The 15,488-nt window shown below is 57.9% G+C and overlaps 6 protein-coding genes across 6 annotated transcripts; 1 reads left to right on the top strand and 5 right to left on the bottom strand.

The window, feature by feature from the left end:
* Positions 1-237: 237 nt before the first annotated feature.
* LAESUDRAFT_738864 (uncharacterized protein) lies at positions 238-2,361 on the bottom strand (the record flags this gene model as incomplete). The annotated part of the gene is made up of 3 exons (XM_040910938.1): positions 238-1,023; positions 1,328-1,996; positions 2,323-2,361. 3 exons carry the CDS (start codon positions 2,359-2,361, stop codon positions 238-240), a joined length of 1,494 nt encoding a protein of 497 aa, XP_040760022.1.
* Positions 2,362-3,041: 680 nt separating this feature from the next.
* Positions 3,042-4,618, bottom strand: LAESUDRAFT_738863 (protein kinase; the record flags this gene model as incomplete). The annotated part of the gene is made up of 6 exons (XM_040910937.1): positions 3,042-3,223; positions 3,276-3,447; positions 3,503-3,816; positions 3,868-4,187; positions 4,238-4,441; positions 4,575-4,618. The coding sequence occupies 6 exons, from the start codon at positions 4,616-4,618 to the stop codon at positions 3,042-3,044; spliced, it is 1,236 nt and encodes a 411-aa protein (XP_040760021.1).
* A 1,580-nt stretch (positions 4,619-6,198) lies between these two features.
* Positions 6,199-9,266, bottom strand: LAESUDRAFT_794224 (uncharacterized protein). The gene is made up of 8 exons (XM_040913948.1): positions 8,992-9,266; positions 8,909-8,930; positions 8,739-8,843; positions 8,256-8,675; positions 8,052-8,153; positions 7,606-7,974; positions 7,001-7,535; positions 6,199-6,945 (listed from the first exon to the last, which is right to left on the bottom strand). The coding sequence occupies exons 1-8, from the start codon at positions 9,240-9,242 to the stop codon at positions 6,635-6,637; spliced, it is 2,115 nt and encodes a 704-aa protein (XP_040760020.1). The 5' UTR covers positions 9,243-9,266; the 3' UTR covers positions 6,199-6,634.
* Positions 9,267-9,664: 398 nt separating this feature from the next.
* LAESUDRAFT_752301 (uncharacterized protein) lies at positions 9,665-12,356 on the top strand (the record flags this gene model as incomplete). Its single annotated transcript, XM_040911720.1, has 11 exons — positions 9,665-10,138; positions 10,270-10,341; positions 10,601-10,757; positions 10,808-10,929; positions 11,073-11,160; positions 11,433-11,528; positions 11,628-11,659; positions 11,709-11,804; positions 11,913-12,020; positions 12,158-12,278; positions 12,316-12,356. Exons 1-11 carry the CDS (start codon positions 9,932-9,934, stop codon positions 12,354-12,356), a joined length of 1,140 nt encoding a protein of 379 aa, XP_040760019.1. The 5' UTR covers positions 9,665-9,931.
* A 125-nt stretch (positions 12,357-12,481) lies between these two features.
* On the bottom strand, positions 12,482-14,254 carry LAESUDRAFT_730463 (uncharacterized protein). The gene has a single exon (XM_040909837.1). It carries the CDS (start codon positions 14,150-14,152, stop codon positions 12,728-12,730), a length of 1,425 nt encoding a protein of 474 aa, XP_040760018.1. The 5' UTR covers positions 14,153-14,254; the 3' UTR covers positions 12,482-12,727.
* On the bottom strand, positions 14,251-15,234 carry LAESUDRAFT_434938 (uncharacterized protein). The gene is made up of 4 exons (XM_040902452.1): positions 15,032-15,234; positions 14,524-14,735; positions 14,441-14,468; positions 14,251-14,389 (listed from the first exon to the last, which is right to left on the bottom strand). Exons 1-4 carry the CDS (start codon positions 15,170-15,172, stop codon positions 14,306-14,308), a joined length of 465 nt encoding a protein of 154 aa, XP_040760017.1. The 5' UTR covers positions 15,173-15,234; the 3' UTR covers positions 14,251-14,305.
* Positions 15,235-15,488: the final 254 nt, after the last annotated feature.

Raw genomic sequence — 15,488 nt, 5'->3', positions numbered from 1 at the left:
TTTCTGATGATGGCATAAAAAGCAAATCACACTCCAACGACGCGGGGAAGTAAACGTTTCTCTGTGCCTTACACGGCTAGCCGTAATGAGAAGCAGGCTCAAACGAATGTAACTGTAGCATACGTATCTAGCAGACTATCGTAATCCAAGAACGCACAATGAACAGCGGGCTATAAGATACCAAGGACATCACAATCACGACATGAAATGAAAACATACACCAAATCCACGAGACCACTACACCAGCCCCCGCCCTCCCATCTGCACCGTATCGCTCACCGCCCTCACCAGCTCCTCCCACATCTGCCTAAGCAGCCCGCCCGCACTCTTCGTCTCGACCAACGGCCCATTCCTCAAGCGCCTCCTCACCTCCTCCACCGCTCCCTTCCCCACAGGCGCAGGCCCCGGGCCCGGGCCCGCACTCGTCCTCCGTCTCCTCAGGCGGAACACAAACGACAGCAGCGGAAACACAACGAAGAACAGGAGGTACGCCGTCAGCCGCGCGCGCGACATGCTATGCAGCAACGCCTCAAGCGACGAGCGCACCAGCGCAAGCGTCGTCGGCGGGCGGGGCTGTGGGGCCTCTACAGGCAGCGCGCGCGGCGGTCGCGGGATCGGAGATATCGCCCCGCGCGTGGACGACCCCGAGCGCGGATCGCGCGAGCGTGCCTGCGCGCCTCGGCGGCTTCTCGTGCGGTTGGAGGAGCGGGAGCGCTGTCGCTCGACGAGGGCGGGCGTGACGGTGCGGGAGGTTGCGGCGGAGGAGATGGACTGGGAGGAGCCGGAGTGAGGCGAGGGCTGCATGTGCGTGAGGGATTGTAGGTCGCTTTTGCCACCTGGACGTGGTGTTGTGGGTGTCGCGGTGTGTGTGGAACCGCTTGATGCGGAGGATGCGGGGGAGGCGGAGCGGGCGGGTGGGAGAATGGGTTCTGTCGCGGACGGTGGAATGCTCTTTTGTATGCGATTCCGCTGGGATACTGCAAGACCCTGGGCATGGAGGGAATGGAGGGATGTAATCATGTACTGTGAAACTCGACGGTCAGTCACTGTAAGCACATTAGACTGCCAGTCCCGCAAAACTGAAACGTAGAAGCGACGGTGCGCAAAGCACACGCCCTTGTGCGCTTCTCTCATACAACACGAACGACCAATGTGAGGCCACGTCCTCCCCGTCTCACAGCAGCATAGGTCAACGGTTCGTCCACAGTTGACCCGTGGACGAACCGCTGACATAGGTCTGGACTGTCCGACGAACGACGAACTGTTGCCGCACATCGCCCGACTCTCTAATCCTCGACGAGCCCAACGAACAGAAAGACCTACATACCTTCCTCGTCTCAAGCGGCAGCTCCATCTCCAACTGTATAAACTCCTCCGCATAGTCCCACTCCTCAAGCCTCGGGAGGACATGCAAACAATACAGCTCCAACACCTTCGCATACCCCTCCGCATCCTCCGCGCCCTCCTCTCCTCCCCTCCTCGCAAGCCACTCCTCGACCATCCCCCTCCCAACCTGCGTGCACCCCAGCTTCAAACTCGCCAGCACGAGCGTAACCAGGATCTGCGCAGGCAGAAACGCCGCCGTCGGCTTCCTCGGCGGGTGCGCAGGCGTGAAGAGCGCGAGCGACCGGTTGTACACCGTCGCGATGAACGGCTGCGGCGAGAGCAGCAGGTCCTCGCGTAGCGGTAGCGCGACCGTGTCCGAGTCCTGCGCGGCGGGCGCAGCGTAGAGCGTCGTCTCGAACGTGATGCGGAGGATCTCCCACTTGCGGCGCTGCCCCGCGAGCGGGTCCGGCGTGCCCGCACCCGCGGGCGGCGGTGCGAGCAGCGTGAAGGCCGAGGCGAGCAGCGCGTGCGTGAGCGCGGTGTCGCGCTGGAGAAAGGCCCGCGCAGCGCGGGGATAGAGCGAGCGGAGCGCAGCTGCGGTCGAGTTGGACGACGTGGGTGATGTGGGGCTGGAGGCGGCCTTGAGGCTGATGCTGGCGGGCGCGGCGGCCTCTGTGGTTGTGATGATGCTAGGCATGGCTGGGCGGGCGCATGGGGTGGAGGTTAGGTATATACCTGCGCAGTAACGTGAGACGGAGAGCGTGGTTTTCTCAAAGCGGTAACCCGGGACAAGGGCGCGTCCCGCCTCCGCTTTTTGCCGTGGGCGGTCGTCGCCACTAGTGTCGCGATTGCCGCCCCGCCCGCTGTCAAAGTCAACTTATATTCAACTGCATTGCAATCGAGTACGTTTTGCAAGGTGGAGACTTCAATACAGAGCTGTCGTACGCGTGCAGGGCAGAGTACCTGAGACCGGAGTTACTGAAATCACGCGCTCACCCCAACGTCCTCCGTGGTCACTGCGGCATTTGTTGGCATGGCGTTGCCTTATGCTCAGCGCCAGATCACTTTTCCGCGGCGATACTGGACAATCATATCTTGCGAATCATATGTAACGAAAAAGCACCATGTTTTCTCTTGACTGTAAAAGTTCAACGTACATCCTAGTGAGAGGCAGACATCACAAATACAGAGCATTTCTCATGCTTTCCAATCTTGTGGACATGCGCACTACGCACTACGGCAAAATCAACCGAGTCGACAGTCAGTTGACAAAGTCGGACCGCAGAGCCTAGGACCAGTCCTAACATATTTGCGCAAGTCAGCCCTCGAGCCCCCCTCATCACGACAGGGCACACACGCCGGTGGAACGTTGACTAGGCATTGAACAAGCTTGACCGTTGCTCAACGGACGGTGAGATGTCGTAGCAGCGTATCAACAAGAGATTGAGGCTTCGTGTCTACTGAACAAAGATGAGCTGGATAACAAACGGGAGAAGCTGAACTGCCTGGCCGCACAAGCGACAGCCATTATGCAAATGCCTGTAGTCATGATTCCACGCAGCGCAGGGTCATCATCGTAGCCGAACATTGCGGCGAGGATGGCGTGAGGCCCTGGTTTTGGGACATGCACATAATGTGTGGGACAGGACACTCAAAGCCCACTGCTTGATGACATACAAACGCTTAACGTAAGAGACTACCGCGATGGCACGGCTTCAGTCGACTGCATTCAGCCACGGATCGTCAAGCAGTTCTCTAGCACTCGCTCTCTCCTCAGGCTTCCACCTCAACATCTTCCTCACAAAGTGAAGGAACAGCGCCTTATCCTCCCCTGCAAGGTTCTTCTCGGCATCCTCCAAGCTCGTCTTTGGAATGTCAGCTACTCCCTTCCAGTTGCCTGTGCAAATGTTACGAGCCATGTATTTGTTCCGATTATGAATGATACACACCATTCCTATCGAACCATTGCCAAGGACGATCCGTTTGGCTTCGCTCGAGGAAGTCTTTCGGTGGAAGCCCGAGCAGTGCGATCATATGAGCAAGGTGATAAATATTGTCCTTTTTGTTCTCAGCTCCTCCTCTAGTTTTGAACAGATTGCCGTTCTCAAACAAATCCCAAATCTGCAGCATGTGGTTCGCATGATCTTTCGAAGATTATGAAGACTGTATGGCCCACCAGAACTCCGACGTTCCAGATATCCACTTTCTCATCCCAAGGAATGTCTAAGATAACTTCGGGAGCTCGATATTGATATGGTTGAATGTCGTCCATCGGATTCAATTTGCCGAAACGAGCCTCGCCGAGATCACAGAGTACCGGTCGGCCATAGTTGTAGATACGAGGGACCAGCGGTCGGGATGTGTGGATGATTCGGTCACTGTCGATTTTGCGCGGACTGGGAAACTCTACCTCTTGCTTCTCAAATTTCTTCAAATCATCTTTGGCAGAGTTGTCGTCCAAGCCTAGTAAAATGTTCTTCTCCTGAATGTCTGAGCCATTCGGGCAACGCATATGACGTGAACATAGAATAGATGACTCACCAGTGTGTATCACTCGAGCCTCAGTATGCAGGAAGTCGAGAGCAAGAAAGATGTGCTTGAGAACCAACTTCAAGAGCTCGGCAGGCAGGGATTTAGTGGTAAGCATTTTCCGAAATCCTCGTAGGGTGATCGCCAAAGGTGAGTAAACGATAGCTTGATACTTCTGGTTATGGCTGGTGACTTCGAACTCATCCAGCATCTCGCGAACCAGCGAAGAGCCTATGTGGCTTGTTTTGATCGTTCTCAAGTAGTTCGAGACTGAGAGCTCCCCCGAAAGCCCATGGCAGGTGCCGATCTTGAGGGTCACATGCCGATGCTCCCTGGCGAGGTTGAGTGAAGACTAATGTTATGCCGATCAAGACAGGCTTACGCTAGGTCTCGACATAGCCATACTGTAGCATATCCTCCGTACCCTAGTTTTCCAACGACCTGATACTTTGACTTGAGGACTTCACCTATTCGCACTGGATAGAACTCGTCTGGTCTGTACCACTCCCAGGTCTCCTCTTCGACCAAGCAAGAGTTGTCGATGACCTCGAAACCACTCGTAGGGAACAATCGTGGGGGCGATGGCCTTCGTACGAGGCGGCGAGTAGCACGGAGAAGATACGACATTCAAACTTCAGACCGAAGACGTAAGTTCAGTATGGTAAGCGAGACGGCCGAGGTTCGATTACGGTTGCCCGCTCAGGCTATGTAGTCCAAACCTCCGAGGTCGGGCGTTTCGCGTCACACGCCCGCGCCACATCATCACGTGTGGCGCCCTGCGAGGTCGCTTCTTTTTTTGTTCAAGTTTTTCGTCCAATTTTCGTCTCGTCTGCTTTGCACGTCGCGTACGTATGCCCTGTAGATACGTACAGCCCTCGTGCCCGTCTCATCCGGAGAGTGTTTATACCGACAAGGCACACACGATGGTGGAACGTTGACCAAGCATCGAGTAAGCCTGACCATTTGCGCTAACGCACGCCGCGGAGATACCTGTGCACATTTCTTGGGATGCTGGCATTCAGTGTGCGATACAGACCTAGTTATCTTGCCTGACACCACGGGCGATGAGCATATGGCCGGAGTCAACATGAAGCCCACAAGCACGATAGCATCCATAGCAAACTGCTCTTGAATGGTAGAGGATGAAACTCGGCGAGACCAACAAGCCGACTAGCCGAACAGGGACATCGCAAATAATCCGTAATCGACGTTTCAGGTATGGTCGAGGCATAGTAAGGTCTTGCAGCTGGCCCAAATGAGAGGAGCTGGGTGATGGTGTAAGACAGGTGACTGTAGGGTTGCGGTGTCCACGAGCACCGAAACGAACGAAGCGTCATCCACAAATTTTGAAGAGTGGTAGCATAGCCTTTGCTCCTCTAGTTAAAAGCGACATGGCCGGCTACCCTCTGCATTGCCGAGCATGGATCAGCGAGCCGAATGTCAAAGAGATCAGCGCATCGGAGCAGATCCAAACCCTGCGGCCAGCTGAGAAGAGCCCGAAAGCAAAATTGTATCCCAAAGCAATTTGACGTAGTGGCAAATTGAGTGTTCCGATCCGCAAGCGCACACCGCCGCTCTCCCATTCTCTGCAGCAAAGCCCGAGAGTTGCGGAGAGAGGCCACACGCCGCCCATCCGCCCATCCCAGGACCAACTCGAGAATTGCTCCCCGACAGACCGCACGTCAGCAGGTCCGCAGATCTCAGCAGCACTTACCTGTACGGGCATCCGGGGCCAAGCCTCGTCCGCACCGCCAGCGAATCGCGCCGATGAGATCAACTCGGAGCCGGCGCGTTATCGCGACGGGATCGCACCTGGATTCTCGGAGGATAGGCCATGGTGGCACACGATCATGGAGCGGCGGCGTCATGCCCATACGTAGCGCGGCAGGGCAGCACGCCCGAGCGCACAGCCGCACGCCCAGACGCGGCGCAGACACTTCTCGTACACACGCGACCATCGCATTGACAGGCGGAGAAAGCGTTTCAAGTCCCAGACGTAGCCTGCAAGCGAGTAAACAAGAAAGAGCCGGCAAGCTTTGGGCGCTGCAGTGCCCTTGCAGACGACGGACCAAAGCAAGGAGCGATGCGCGGTGGGCGCCCGGTAAGGCTAGTTACCCGATCGTAGCCGGGATCACAGTGCGCTCCGCCTGATTGGTCGTTGCTATATGCCGGTTGATCGGGAAATAGCTATATAGGCCGCAGTGCAATGTTTCCCTCGCTCCCCCTCCCTCGCCACCTAATCTCTCTCTGTCCTCCTGATCCCCGGCCATCGGCCACGGCCTCCCCGTCAAGGCTCCTATCCACGGCATCCTAGCGCGAAACGCTGCCCAGGTAAGAAATTATCTTCAAGGCAGGTAGCCCTACGTCGAATACTACGGGCTGTGCATGGCTATCCTGGAATTTCTGCTGGTCCTCTCGCATCTCAGGGCGCACTTGTTCTGCACGCTCTTGGCTTGCTCTGCCTGCGACGATCCCCATCTAGAGCCTTGGTATCTGGATGACCCACCTCGTATCTGACAGATGACAGACTGGCGCATATCACGTGCGCGCACGACCGTGTACAACATTCAAGGTGAGTTGCGATCTATCAATAATGAATGCCCATCCGCATGTTCAGCGACTTATACAAGAATACAGTAACCTAGATCTAAAAGAAACACCGACAAGGCTATATCAAGGTAAACCAAGCATTACACGGCAGTCAGTGACGCCACCGCAAAACATATCCAAGATTAGTGCAAGACCGTGTAATCGTACGTACTCCCTGAGGACGCAGAGCTCACAGCAGAAGCAAGCCTGCCCATTTCAAAGTCTCGCACCACGGCACCGCCGTCCTCGCACTCTGTGGCCCACCTATCGTGTTCCGGTTATGCCACATGGACTCCATCAGCCCCAACATCCTCGCATGGTACCCAAACGCATCGCTCAGCATCTGCAGCCGCCTCGCCACCATGCCATGCACCGCGAGATCACCTGACAAGCATCCAACGAGATACAGCGGGAGCATCAACGCCCGGTCAAACTCCGACGGTGTCAGCTGGTTCAGCAGCATCATGATCTTTTCGACCGATCCGCGGATCTCGAGCACACCTACATTGACCCCAGTTAGGACTCGTACTCAGGCGAAGGAACGGTGCGTACGTACCCGGCAAAGCGTTGTTCAGCACGGTGTGGAGGTACAGCGCAGCTGTCTCTCGGAAGATGTCCGCGACGAGCACGCGCCGCGCCTCCTCCCGTGAGTCAGCTGTGACATGTTGGCCCATGCCCACTGACGACGCCGAAGCCGACGTCGACGCACTGCCCTCCGCGTGCAAGCCCGCCATCGGCGGGCGAAAGTTCATCGCGAGGTTGCCCTCCAGCGGTGCGATCGCGCCTTCGCCCGCATGGTGCGCAGACGACCGTTGTCGGAGCTGCGCCTCGATGTGCTCGCCGCGCTGCACGAGCTCGCGCACGCTCAGCTTCCCCTCCCGCAGCTCCGCCTCCTTCCAATACGCAAGCGCGGAGATCTCGGCAAGGGCGAGCATCGCCTCGTCCGGGCATCCCGTAAGCGCGTCCATACGCGAGTCCGCATTGTGCGCGCCCGCCCAGAAGCCCGCGCCACCGTCGCCGAACAGCCGCCGATAGAGCGAGAAGAAGCGTGGTGGCTGCATGAGCGTGATGCTCACGAGAACATCGAGCCACTGCCAGAGTTTACGTCAGAAGGGCTGTTTTAACGTAACGAAGCGAGGCAAAGCGCGCGCGAGAACTCACCATGGTCGCCTTGGCCGCGAACTTTGCTCTGGGGTCCATGTTCATCAGCGTCAGCTTGGGGTTCTGCTCCTCCGATATGCGCGTCTGCACGAGCCACTCGCAGGCGATCTCGAGCTCCTCGGCGCACGACCTGCCCGCGAAGAGGCGGAAGCTTGCAAGCTGCACGGCGGCGACCGCGTCCGTGTCCGAGTATTGTCCCTGGTGATGCAGGAGCTGGCGCGCGTGGTCGTAGTACTGCTCCGCCATGGTTTGCTCGGGCGTCAGATTTGGAGAATGTAGTTGGCGCGCCGAGTGCGCGCAGGTGTAATGTAGACTAGATAATGCACAGATCGCGTTCGCGACGGGACCGTCTGGATCATCGAGCACGATCTGCGTGAAGTGATCAGGATCTGCGAGATCGGGGAGACGTGTCACGCGAAGCGGGATGCTTCGCGGAGATGGCTCACCGAGTACAGGGTTTTCGTGAGAGAGTCGTCCGCAAAGACGAACTGCAGCTGCCGGACGTACTGGAAGTAGTATACGGTGAGATCGGGCGATGTTACGTTGGGCTGCATGAGCGGTGTCATGGATAGCGTTGGTGTGTTGCTGGCGTGCACGCCCGATGTGGCTGGAGGAATATATGGTGTGTATGGCTCTTCATTACTGGGAACGGGTATGGTAGGTGACAAGGGATACGGAAAGAACGGCATCGTCGGAAACGACTCCTGCATGGGGTGAACGGGGCTCATCGGCTGGGTGTAGTGTACTCCGTGGCTCATAGATCCTACCGCTACTCTCACCAATAAGCGATTATGCTCACGAGACACAGAAAGGGAGTGCATACCTGCCATGGAGGGTGCGCCACCTGGAGTATGTAGTTGGTTCCGCGAGGGGGGAAGGCTCCGCGTGTGACGTGGATTCTGGAGGGGCGAATACCGCCCGACAGAGGACGGCCCCGAGAGCGTGGTGGTCGGTGCATTATACGGCGAGTCTCTTTGCATATATGCGGTGCGCGGTTGTCCGCGGATCTTGCCCTGCCGTGTCAAGAACTCTTTGATCTCGGCTCTATATCTGGCTACCTTCTCTTTATCCTGCGAGGGGCATCAGTACAAGTGGATGACTGGAAGACGTCAGGAAGGTGATCAGGCACGTACTCGCATCCAGTCAGGACGCCTCGCGCCCCATCCTAGACATTTGAGGCCGAGACGGCGACACATCTTGCACGGGCCGCCCTCCACTTCTTGCTCTTCGTCGCATCTCTAGCAATGTGCACAAGCACAATGAGTGGCTGAACAAAGCGGGTGGAATATACATTGGTGCTTACCTTTCGGCGGAGCCGACACGTCCTGCAGACAGGCGTGTGTCAGCGGGGCAACGTTGCGAAGAATAGATCATGACGGGACTGACCAACAACCACCTTTACTGGCGCCGGCGCCCGACGAGGAGCGCGTCACATCAGCCCCCGAGCGCATCGGGGTCTGGGTCTCGGCAGCTGCTGCTGACTGTCCGGAGGGCGCGCCCTCGGGTGGCGCGTGCGACATGGAGAGCGCGGAGGTGACCGAGATGGGCGAAGCGTTGCTGGAGGACACGTCGGGATAATTTTCAGGAGACGGGCTGTGGCCGCCACCGCCAGGCGAGCTTTGGGAGTTGTCAGCCATGGCACGGCTTGTGGTGCGGGGCGTGGCAGATTAAGTAGATCGCGACGGGGCGAGGCGCGACACTGGATGTATGATGATGCGTCGGACGGAGGAGGATGGCTGGCGGAGGCGGTGGGTGTTGGGGGAGGGTCGGCAATTACGACTGGAATAAGACACGGAGGTTCGGTGGTACTTCTAGTCTAAATCGAAGATACCGAGGTGCGGAGGGGGAGAAGAAGTTGTCGCCACCAGGGGTTCTCCGCCTCGGAGGATGAGAGCGAGGCTGCAGGCCATCATGAGACCATATGTTTCAGTCGGAACCCGCTGAGCTGTGCGCTTCTGCGTGATCTGCAGAGGAGGGGGCTGCAGCGAGCAAGTGGTCCGTGGGAGCAGCCATTCCTCTTTCGTCGGGTGCACCGCCGTAAGCGCACAGCGTTCAAATCCCCGTCCTCGTCGCGGAGCCCGCAACATTTTACCCTCTGCAGCCGTCGGAAGTAGCGTCAATTGCACTGCTTTCCCCTCTGCGATTCGAATTCGAAAGTTCCGGCTTCTGACTGTCTCTTCTCGCGGACGCTAGGCTTCCTCGACATGACCTGTGAAATCACCCAGCCAGGCACCGCTTCCCTCTCCGCCTCACACAGATGAATCTCCGCTCACATAAGCCACCGAATAATCCGCGGCAGGGCCGCAAATAATATCCCACCTGCCATATGGGGGAGCTATCCCCGCCACCAATTCGGCGAGTAGATCACATCAATGCGATTATGAAGATCGCGTGCGACCGTTTCTATGCGCACCACGACATAACACGTACCTTCGCTGCAAACTCTCCGCCAACGACGCATGCCCTCCCTAACTCCGTGCCATCGGACGACTGGCGCCCCCGCTCTCCAAGCGAGCACGCTCCGGTCACCGGCGTGCGCGATAGCAGCGGCGGATCACCGCCTCCAAGCGAGCTGCACAATAACCCTGCTAATTTCCATTGAACCTTCCGGTGCCTATGGCCACCTGAAACTCGCGGATGTTGAATTGATCAAGTGCTGGCTAGCCCATTGTCCCACCCGCGCGCGAGCGTTTGCGGACAGCTATCTCTGTGATTCCGGGCCTCGAGGTCGTGCTCGTGAGTCCCTAACAGCACCGCTTTCCGCGTACACCTACGCGCCGCGACTTCCAGAATAGCAGGGGACCGATGGTGCTGACTCGAATCGATTCTGCGACGCTGTGGTGCACGTGAATGCGGAGAGCAGACGCAGAGCGGTGTCGACTGAACACGCTGCCAGGTTGTGCAGCGCTTGTGATAGGGTGGTCGTCTGGGTAGGACGGGCTCGCTGCCGACGCGGCGTTTCGCAGTGCCATAGTGACGGAACCAGCCCAAGCAGGTAGAGGAGAGAGCCAACAAGGCTGGCACGCCTCTGTCTGTTATACGCCTGCAGCCCCTTCGATCGCCGCGCACTCGTGCGATAGGAACGTTCCACGCATCGCGGGCGCACCACGAAGCGCATATGGGCGGCGGCGGCACAATGGCGCAATGGGCAGGTGAGGGGCCTGTGATCCCGCACGGGGCACCATGACCTTCCTCTGCCCAGGAAGGCTTCCTTCGAGTGGATCCAAAGTGACCTCATTGATCCCAGGGAGCGGAGATGCGGCCCAGGAAGATGATCTCGGGCGGGAGGAAAAACAAAGTAAGGGCACTATCACCGATCAATGTGTGCGTTGCCGATGACTCGAGTTTCTATGTACTAAGTTCAAAACCACTATGCTCGGGTATATCTGTCAGCTGCCGCCCACAGCCTAGTACACCACGCTAAGGCTCGTTTGTTGCGGTAACGTCTCGTTGACATGCCGTTCTAGGAACATATTGACTGTCTCATTGAACCACCCTGGTACCATACCATATTTTCTACACCGACAGTAATGCTAGCGGCCGCCACCGATACATGTACGTACATACTGCGGCGGCCGCGACAAATATCGCCTCGATCTCAGGACATTTGTCTGATTGAGCGGCTCAGCGGGTGGCATGTCGACTGATGAGCTTCAAAGCGTGATGGAACCATCAGGGCCAACGTCAGCAAACTTGATCGCGTCAGCTATATGCAGCAAGTCTCCAGGAAACAGGCGGCCGTCTGCGCAATCACGAACGTGCCATCGTCGCGGGCTCGGCGAAAAGGACGACATATGTGCATTCCATCCGCATATGAATATGTACAGGTGTCATTGAGTGTACTAGTACTTGTCAGGGACCTACCGATGCGATGGCTCCCGGCCTGCTGTATTCAAACGACACCGAGCCTCGAGGCAACCCTTGTACGTGCTGTCCCACAGCATCGAGTCAGTGCGCATACGCGGAGGGAGTAGCGCACCGGTCTCGACCCGCGTAGAAGTGGAAGACGTATATACATGCAGGCCATTCTAGCGCCCACACGCCGCGCGCAATTGTGAGTCTTGACGTTTGTCTTGTGACCCCCGGTGCGATCGTATACACAGCCATCATTTACACCGTCCTGCGGCAGGGCGCGGCATGACCGCATGGGGAAGCATACACGCCGAACAGCCCGGCGCTTCGCGAGTCGCTATCCTCGGGTACGGTCACACTCGGCGATCTAGGCCTTGCTTATGAGGAGATGCGAACGAAGCGCCCACACATTAGCCTCGCTGCAAGAGCCAGCGGTGGCTTCACTCGTCTTCTAGAGGCCGGTATGTGGTCGGAAGACGCAAGTTCTGGCAGTGCCCTGCAATGATGAGCATGAGTTCGTGGCGCCAAGGAAGGAGCACGACGAACCTTGGGGCGCGGCACCTGTAAGAAGGCACTCTAATTGACCTAGCGTTGCACTGCAGGGAAGCCCTGCATCCCGGCCTATCGCCATTCGCAGCACTCGACGCATGACCACAACACGCTCTCCTAATGCGGCCTTCGCAGCTGCCGCCTATCGCAGCTCTGCCAGATAACGTCCATCAGCCTCACGCCCCTTCCCCCTAGCGCGGAGCACGTACGCAAAGTCGTCTTCCAGCTCAGCGAAGCGGCGATTCTCCCGCTCGCCCGCTGCGCACGAATCAGTGCGTTTCGTCGCGGGGTTCTACTGCATGTGCTCAGAGCACGGCGCGTGGCGCGCAGTCATCGGCAGAATTCCATGATCTACTGATTTCGATTGTGCCCTATGGAGATCCCTGCGAACGCGCGCCGCGCCGCTCGCAGCTTAGAACAACCATTAATACATTGGGCTACCGAAGTGATAGATGTAACCAAAAGCACGTACGAGATGAGTTTTATTAGACGACAGCTTGAGCGGAATGGAAACATGGGAAACTTACAAGCCCGAGATCCGACGAAACGGCAAGGAAGAAAGACGTACACGACCAATGGGAGCGCGGGAGCGAAGAATCCCTGTACACGTGCGTCGCGCTTGAGAGAAAGTGGATGGCCTGAAAGCGAGAGTGGAGGATAGAGTGCATAGCAACAGCGAAGAAAGCAAGAAGAGAGCGAGAATAAAGAAGAAGAAAAGATTCTATACAAGCAGCAAAAGGTCGTTCTGCGACTCCTCGCGCATGACATCGCGCCAGTTGACCGGCTGGCCTTGGGTGCTATCGCGGCGCAACCACACCTTCTCCATGAGCGCCCTTACCTCGGAGATGTTCCCGACGTTATCGCTCTGCCTCGACTGCTGCGACTCGAGCAGCTGCGTGAGGAACATCCGATGACGATGATCGTCCGTCAGGCAGCCCGCGATGCAGATGCTAAACACCACGCTGCGCAGCACCGAACGCGACATCGTCGGATTGTCCTGCGGCACGCGCCGCAGACACTCGATCGTCTCCGCCACGCTCGTCAAGATCTCCGGACACGCAGGGTGATCGCCCGAGAGCACGGTATGCAGGTACACGCGCGCGGACGCGCGGAAGATGTCGTTCGTCAGCCGACGGCGCGCCGCGACCTCTGGGTCCGTCGTCGTCGGGTCGAACCCGCGGGGCCCATACGCCCCGGGAGCAGTCGCGAGGTACTTGCTGTCGATCTCGAGCCCGCGCTCGACGAGCTGCGGCACGCTGAGGCTCCCACGCCGCCTCTGGCTCTCCTTCCAGTGCGCGAGGTTCGAGATCTCCGCGAGCGCGAGCACGATCTGGTTCTCGCAGCCCATCACGGGCAGCATCGAGACCTCGGGCGAGGTCGACACTGGGTCGTCGATGTACGCCGTCGTGCGCCCGAACAGGAGGCGGTACGTCTCCAGGAAGCGCGGCACCTGCAGCGTCGTCACCGACGCGAGCACGTCGAACCACATCGTCGTTTTGATGATGAACCGCGTGCTGTCCGAGCATTTCTTCAGCACGTCCTCGGGCCCGTAGAAGTTCGGACTGTTGAGCATCGAGTCCACGTATTGACTCGCGATGTTCAGGTATGCGGCCCACTGCCCGCGGCCGCCTCTGAACAGGAAAGCAGAGACGATGTGCAGGCCGGCCATGGCGTCCCCCTCCGAGTACGAGTGTTTTGATGACAAGGAACGTTCAATCCTCTGGTAGATCGCGTCCATATCTGCCGAGTGCGTTCGCAGCGGGAAGCGGGCGCTGTGCATGTGGAAGGCAGAGAGTACGCACGCAGCATCACGCGCGGGCGCACTATGCTGGAGCAGCCGGAGCATAAAGCTTTTGATAGACGAGTCGGCGAGCAAGTACTGGATGGGCAGCACATTGTACAGATAATGGGTCAACAGATCACGCTGGTCGTCCGGGATGGTGTTCACTTCATAGAGGTTGCCACTCATCATCGGGGGGATCCTTGGACCTGTCGGAGGCGGCAGCTCGTGTTCGTCGTCAATGTAGTTCACATTGAAATGATAAGTCGAAGAGAATGAACTTGTCGCTCCCGCACCAGGACCAAGATATACCGATTGCGCAGCAGACGAGGGATACGCAGAAGATGGTGAAGGGCCGCCCGCCATGAGCCCTGCCAACAAACGAGGGCATTAATTGCTACAGTTCATAATACAACTAATAACGGTACTGAGTCTTACAGGACGAAGGGGAGGAAATGGGCACTAGACTAGTAGAGGATGGTAACATATTAGAGGGTTGCGGGGGATAGAGCATGTCGTTCACGGTCGGCAGCACATTCGTGTTGCGACCCAACGACGGATCATGGTGATGCGAACCCAAATCCGGGAGCGTCGGTTGCCAGCCTATAAGGATTCAATATTGTTTATGGAACAAAAAAAATTCAAGATACATACTGGCAGTGTAAGGCTCGTGCTGCATGGCCTGCGCAGTCGTCGAATTGTAGTGAGAACCGTCGCGAACGAAAGACGTAGTCAACCCGCCGTGCGGTCTGTGCGTCTCGCTCGAGCTCGCAGACAGTGTCGGGGTAGGAGGGCTGGAGGGGGACGAGCGCATGTTCTCGACCAGGATCAGCATCTGCGGGTCCTGGTCTGTCGCACGGGGTCCTGAGCCAGAATGGCCTTTGATCATGCCTTGTGAGGCAAGGAACGTCTTGATCTTCTCCCGCAATTCAGTTACGCTATTGTTTTCCTGTAATGAAATTAGCGCACTGACCCCTATCGGTGTGGCGTCGCCGTCATCGTTGACGACGACGACGACGACGACTCACCCTCATCCAGTCTGGCCGCTTCGCGCCAAAACCAAGGCATTGCAGACGCAGTCTGACACACGTCTGGCAGGATCCTTCAGCGTTGGGCTGCTCGTCGCACTTCTGCTCGCACAAAGGGAGCGCCACACCAGACAAGAAAAAAACGCGAAAAAAAAGTGACGATGAGCAACTGGATGACGAGTGGCGCGTCGAGCGACGCGCTAGACAGACGACGAACCTTTCTGCGGATCCGACAGGTGTAGCATCCCGACTTAGCGCGGACGGCGCCTTTCGGCTTGGGCGCTCCGGTTTTCTTGGACCTTGCGGCGTTGGAGGTGGAGGAGACCACCTTTCTAGGAGAGGAGGGCGCGTCGGGCATTGTCGGCGTCGGCTTGAGTGTAGGCGGGGGAGGAGGGGCAGAAGACGCAGCCGGCGGAGGACGAGGGGGCGGTTACTTGGGATGGGACAGGTATATGTAGTCCTGGGCGCTGGGGAGACGTGCGAAGGAGGACGGAGGTGGACGAGGGCTTCCCTTTTCCATCGACTGAACCTTGCCGCCCACCCCCGGCCACCGCTCTCTTCCTAAGCGCCGGCGGGGTCCTGCTTGGTCAAACCCTCGGCTAGACGCCCCTGCTCGGCCGGCTCGCTAGCGGACCCTCATTTTTTCTGATCCCAGTCTCCCAGACTCTCTTCCC

This window comes from Laetiporus sulphureus (assembly GCF_001632365.1).
Source record: "Laetiporus sulphureus 93-53 unplaced genomic scaffold LAESUscaffold_50, whole genome shotgun sequence".
NCBI classification, from domain to species: domain Eukaryota; kingdom Fungi; phylum Basidiomycota; class Agaricomycetes; order Polyporales; family Laetiporaceae; genus Laetiporus; species Laetiporus sulphureus.
This window is presented reverse-complemented; position numbering and strand designations above follow the sequence as displayed.

Excerpts from the sequence above, each read along its gene's own strand:
- LAESUDRAFT_730463 (XM_040909837.1), bottom strand. The coding sequence starts at position 14,152 with ATGGCGGGCGGCCCTTCACCATCTTCTGCGTATCCCTCGTCTGCTGCG.
- LAESUDRAFT_434938 (XM_040902452.1), bottom strand. The coding sequence starts at position 15,172 with ATGCCCGACGCGCCCTCCTCTCCTAGAAAGGTGGTCTCCTCCACCTCC. Across the intron at positions 14,736-15,031 it reads CCTGTCGGATCCGCAGAAAG|GAAAACAATAGCGTAACTGA; the intron begins GTTCGTCGTCTG and ends ATTTCATTACAG. Across the intron at positions 14,390-14,440 it reads GCACGAGCCTTACACTGCCA|GCTGGCAACCGACGCTCCCG; the intron begins GTATGTATCTTG and ends GAATCCTTATAG.
- LAESUDRAFT_794224 (XM_040913948.1), bottom strand. The coding sequence starts at position 9,242 with ATGGCTGACAACTCCCAAAGCTCGCCTGGCGGTGGCGGCCACAGCCCG. Across the intron at positions 8,844-8,908 it reads CGTGTCGGCTCCGCCGAAAG|AGATGCGACGAAGAGCAAGA; the intron begins GTAAGCACCAAT and ends GCACATTGCTAG. Across the intron at positions 7,975-8,051 it reads TCACGAAAACCCTGTACTCG|ATCGTGCTCGATGATCCAGA; the intron begins GTGAGCCATCTC and ends CACTTCACGCAG.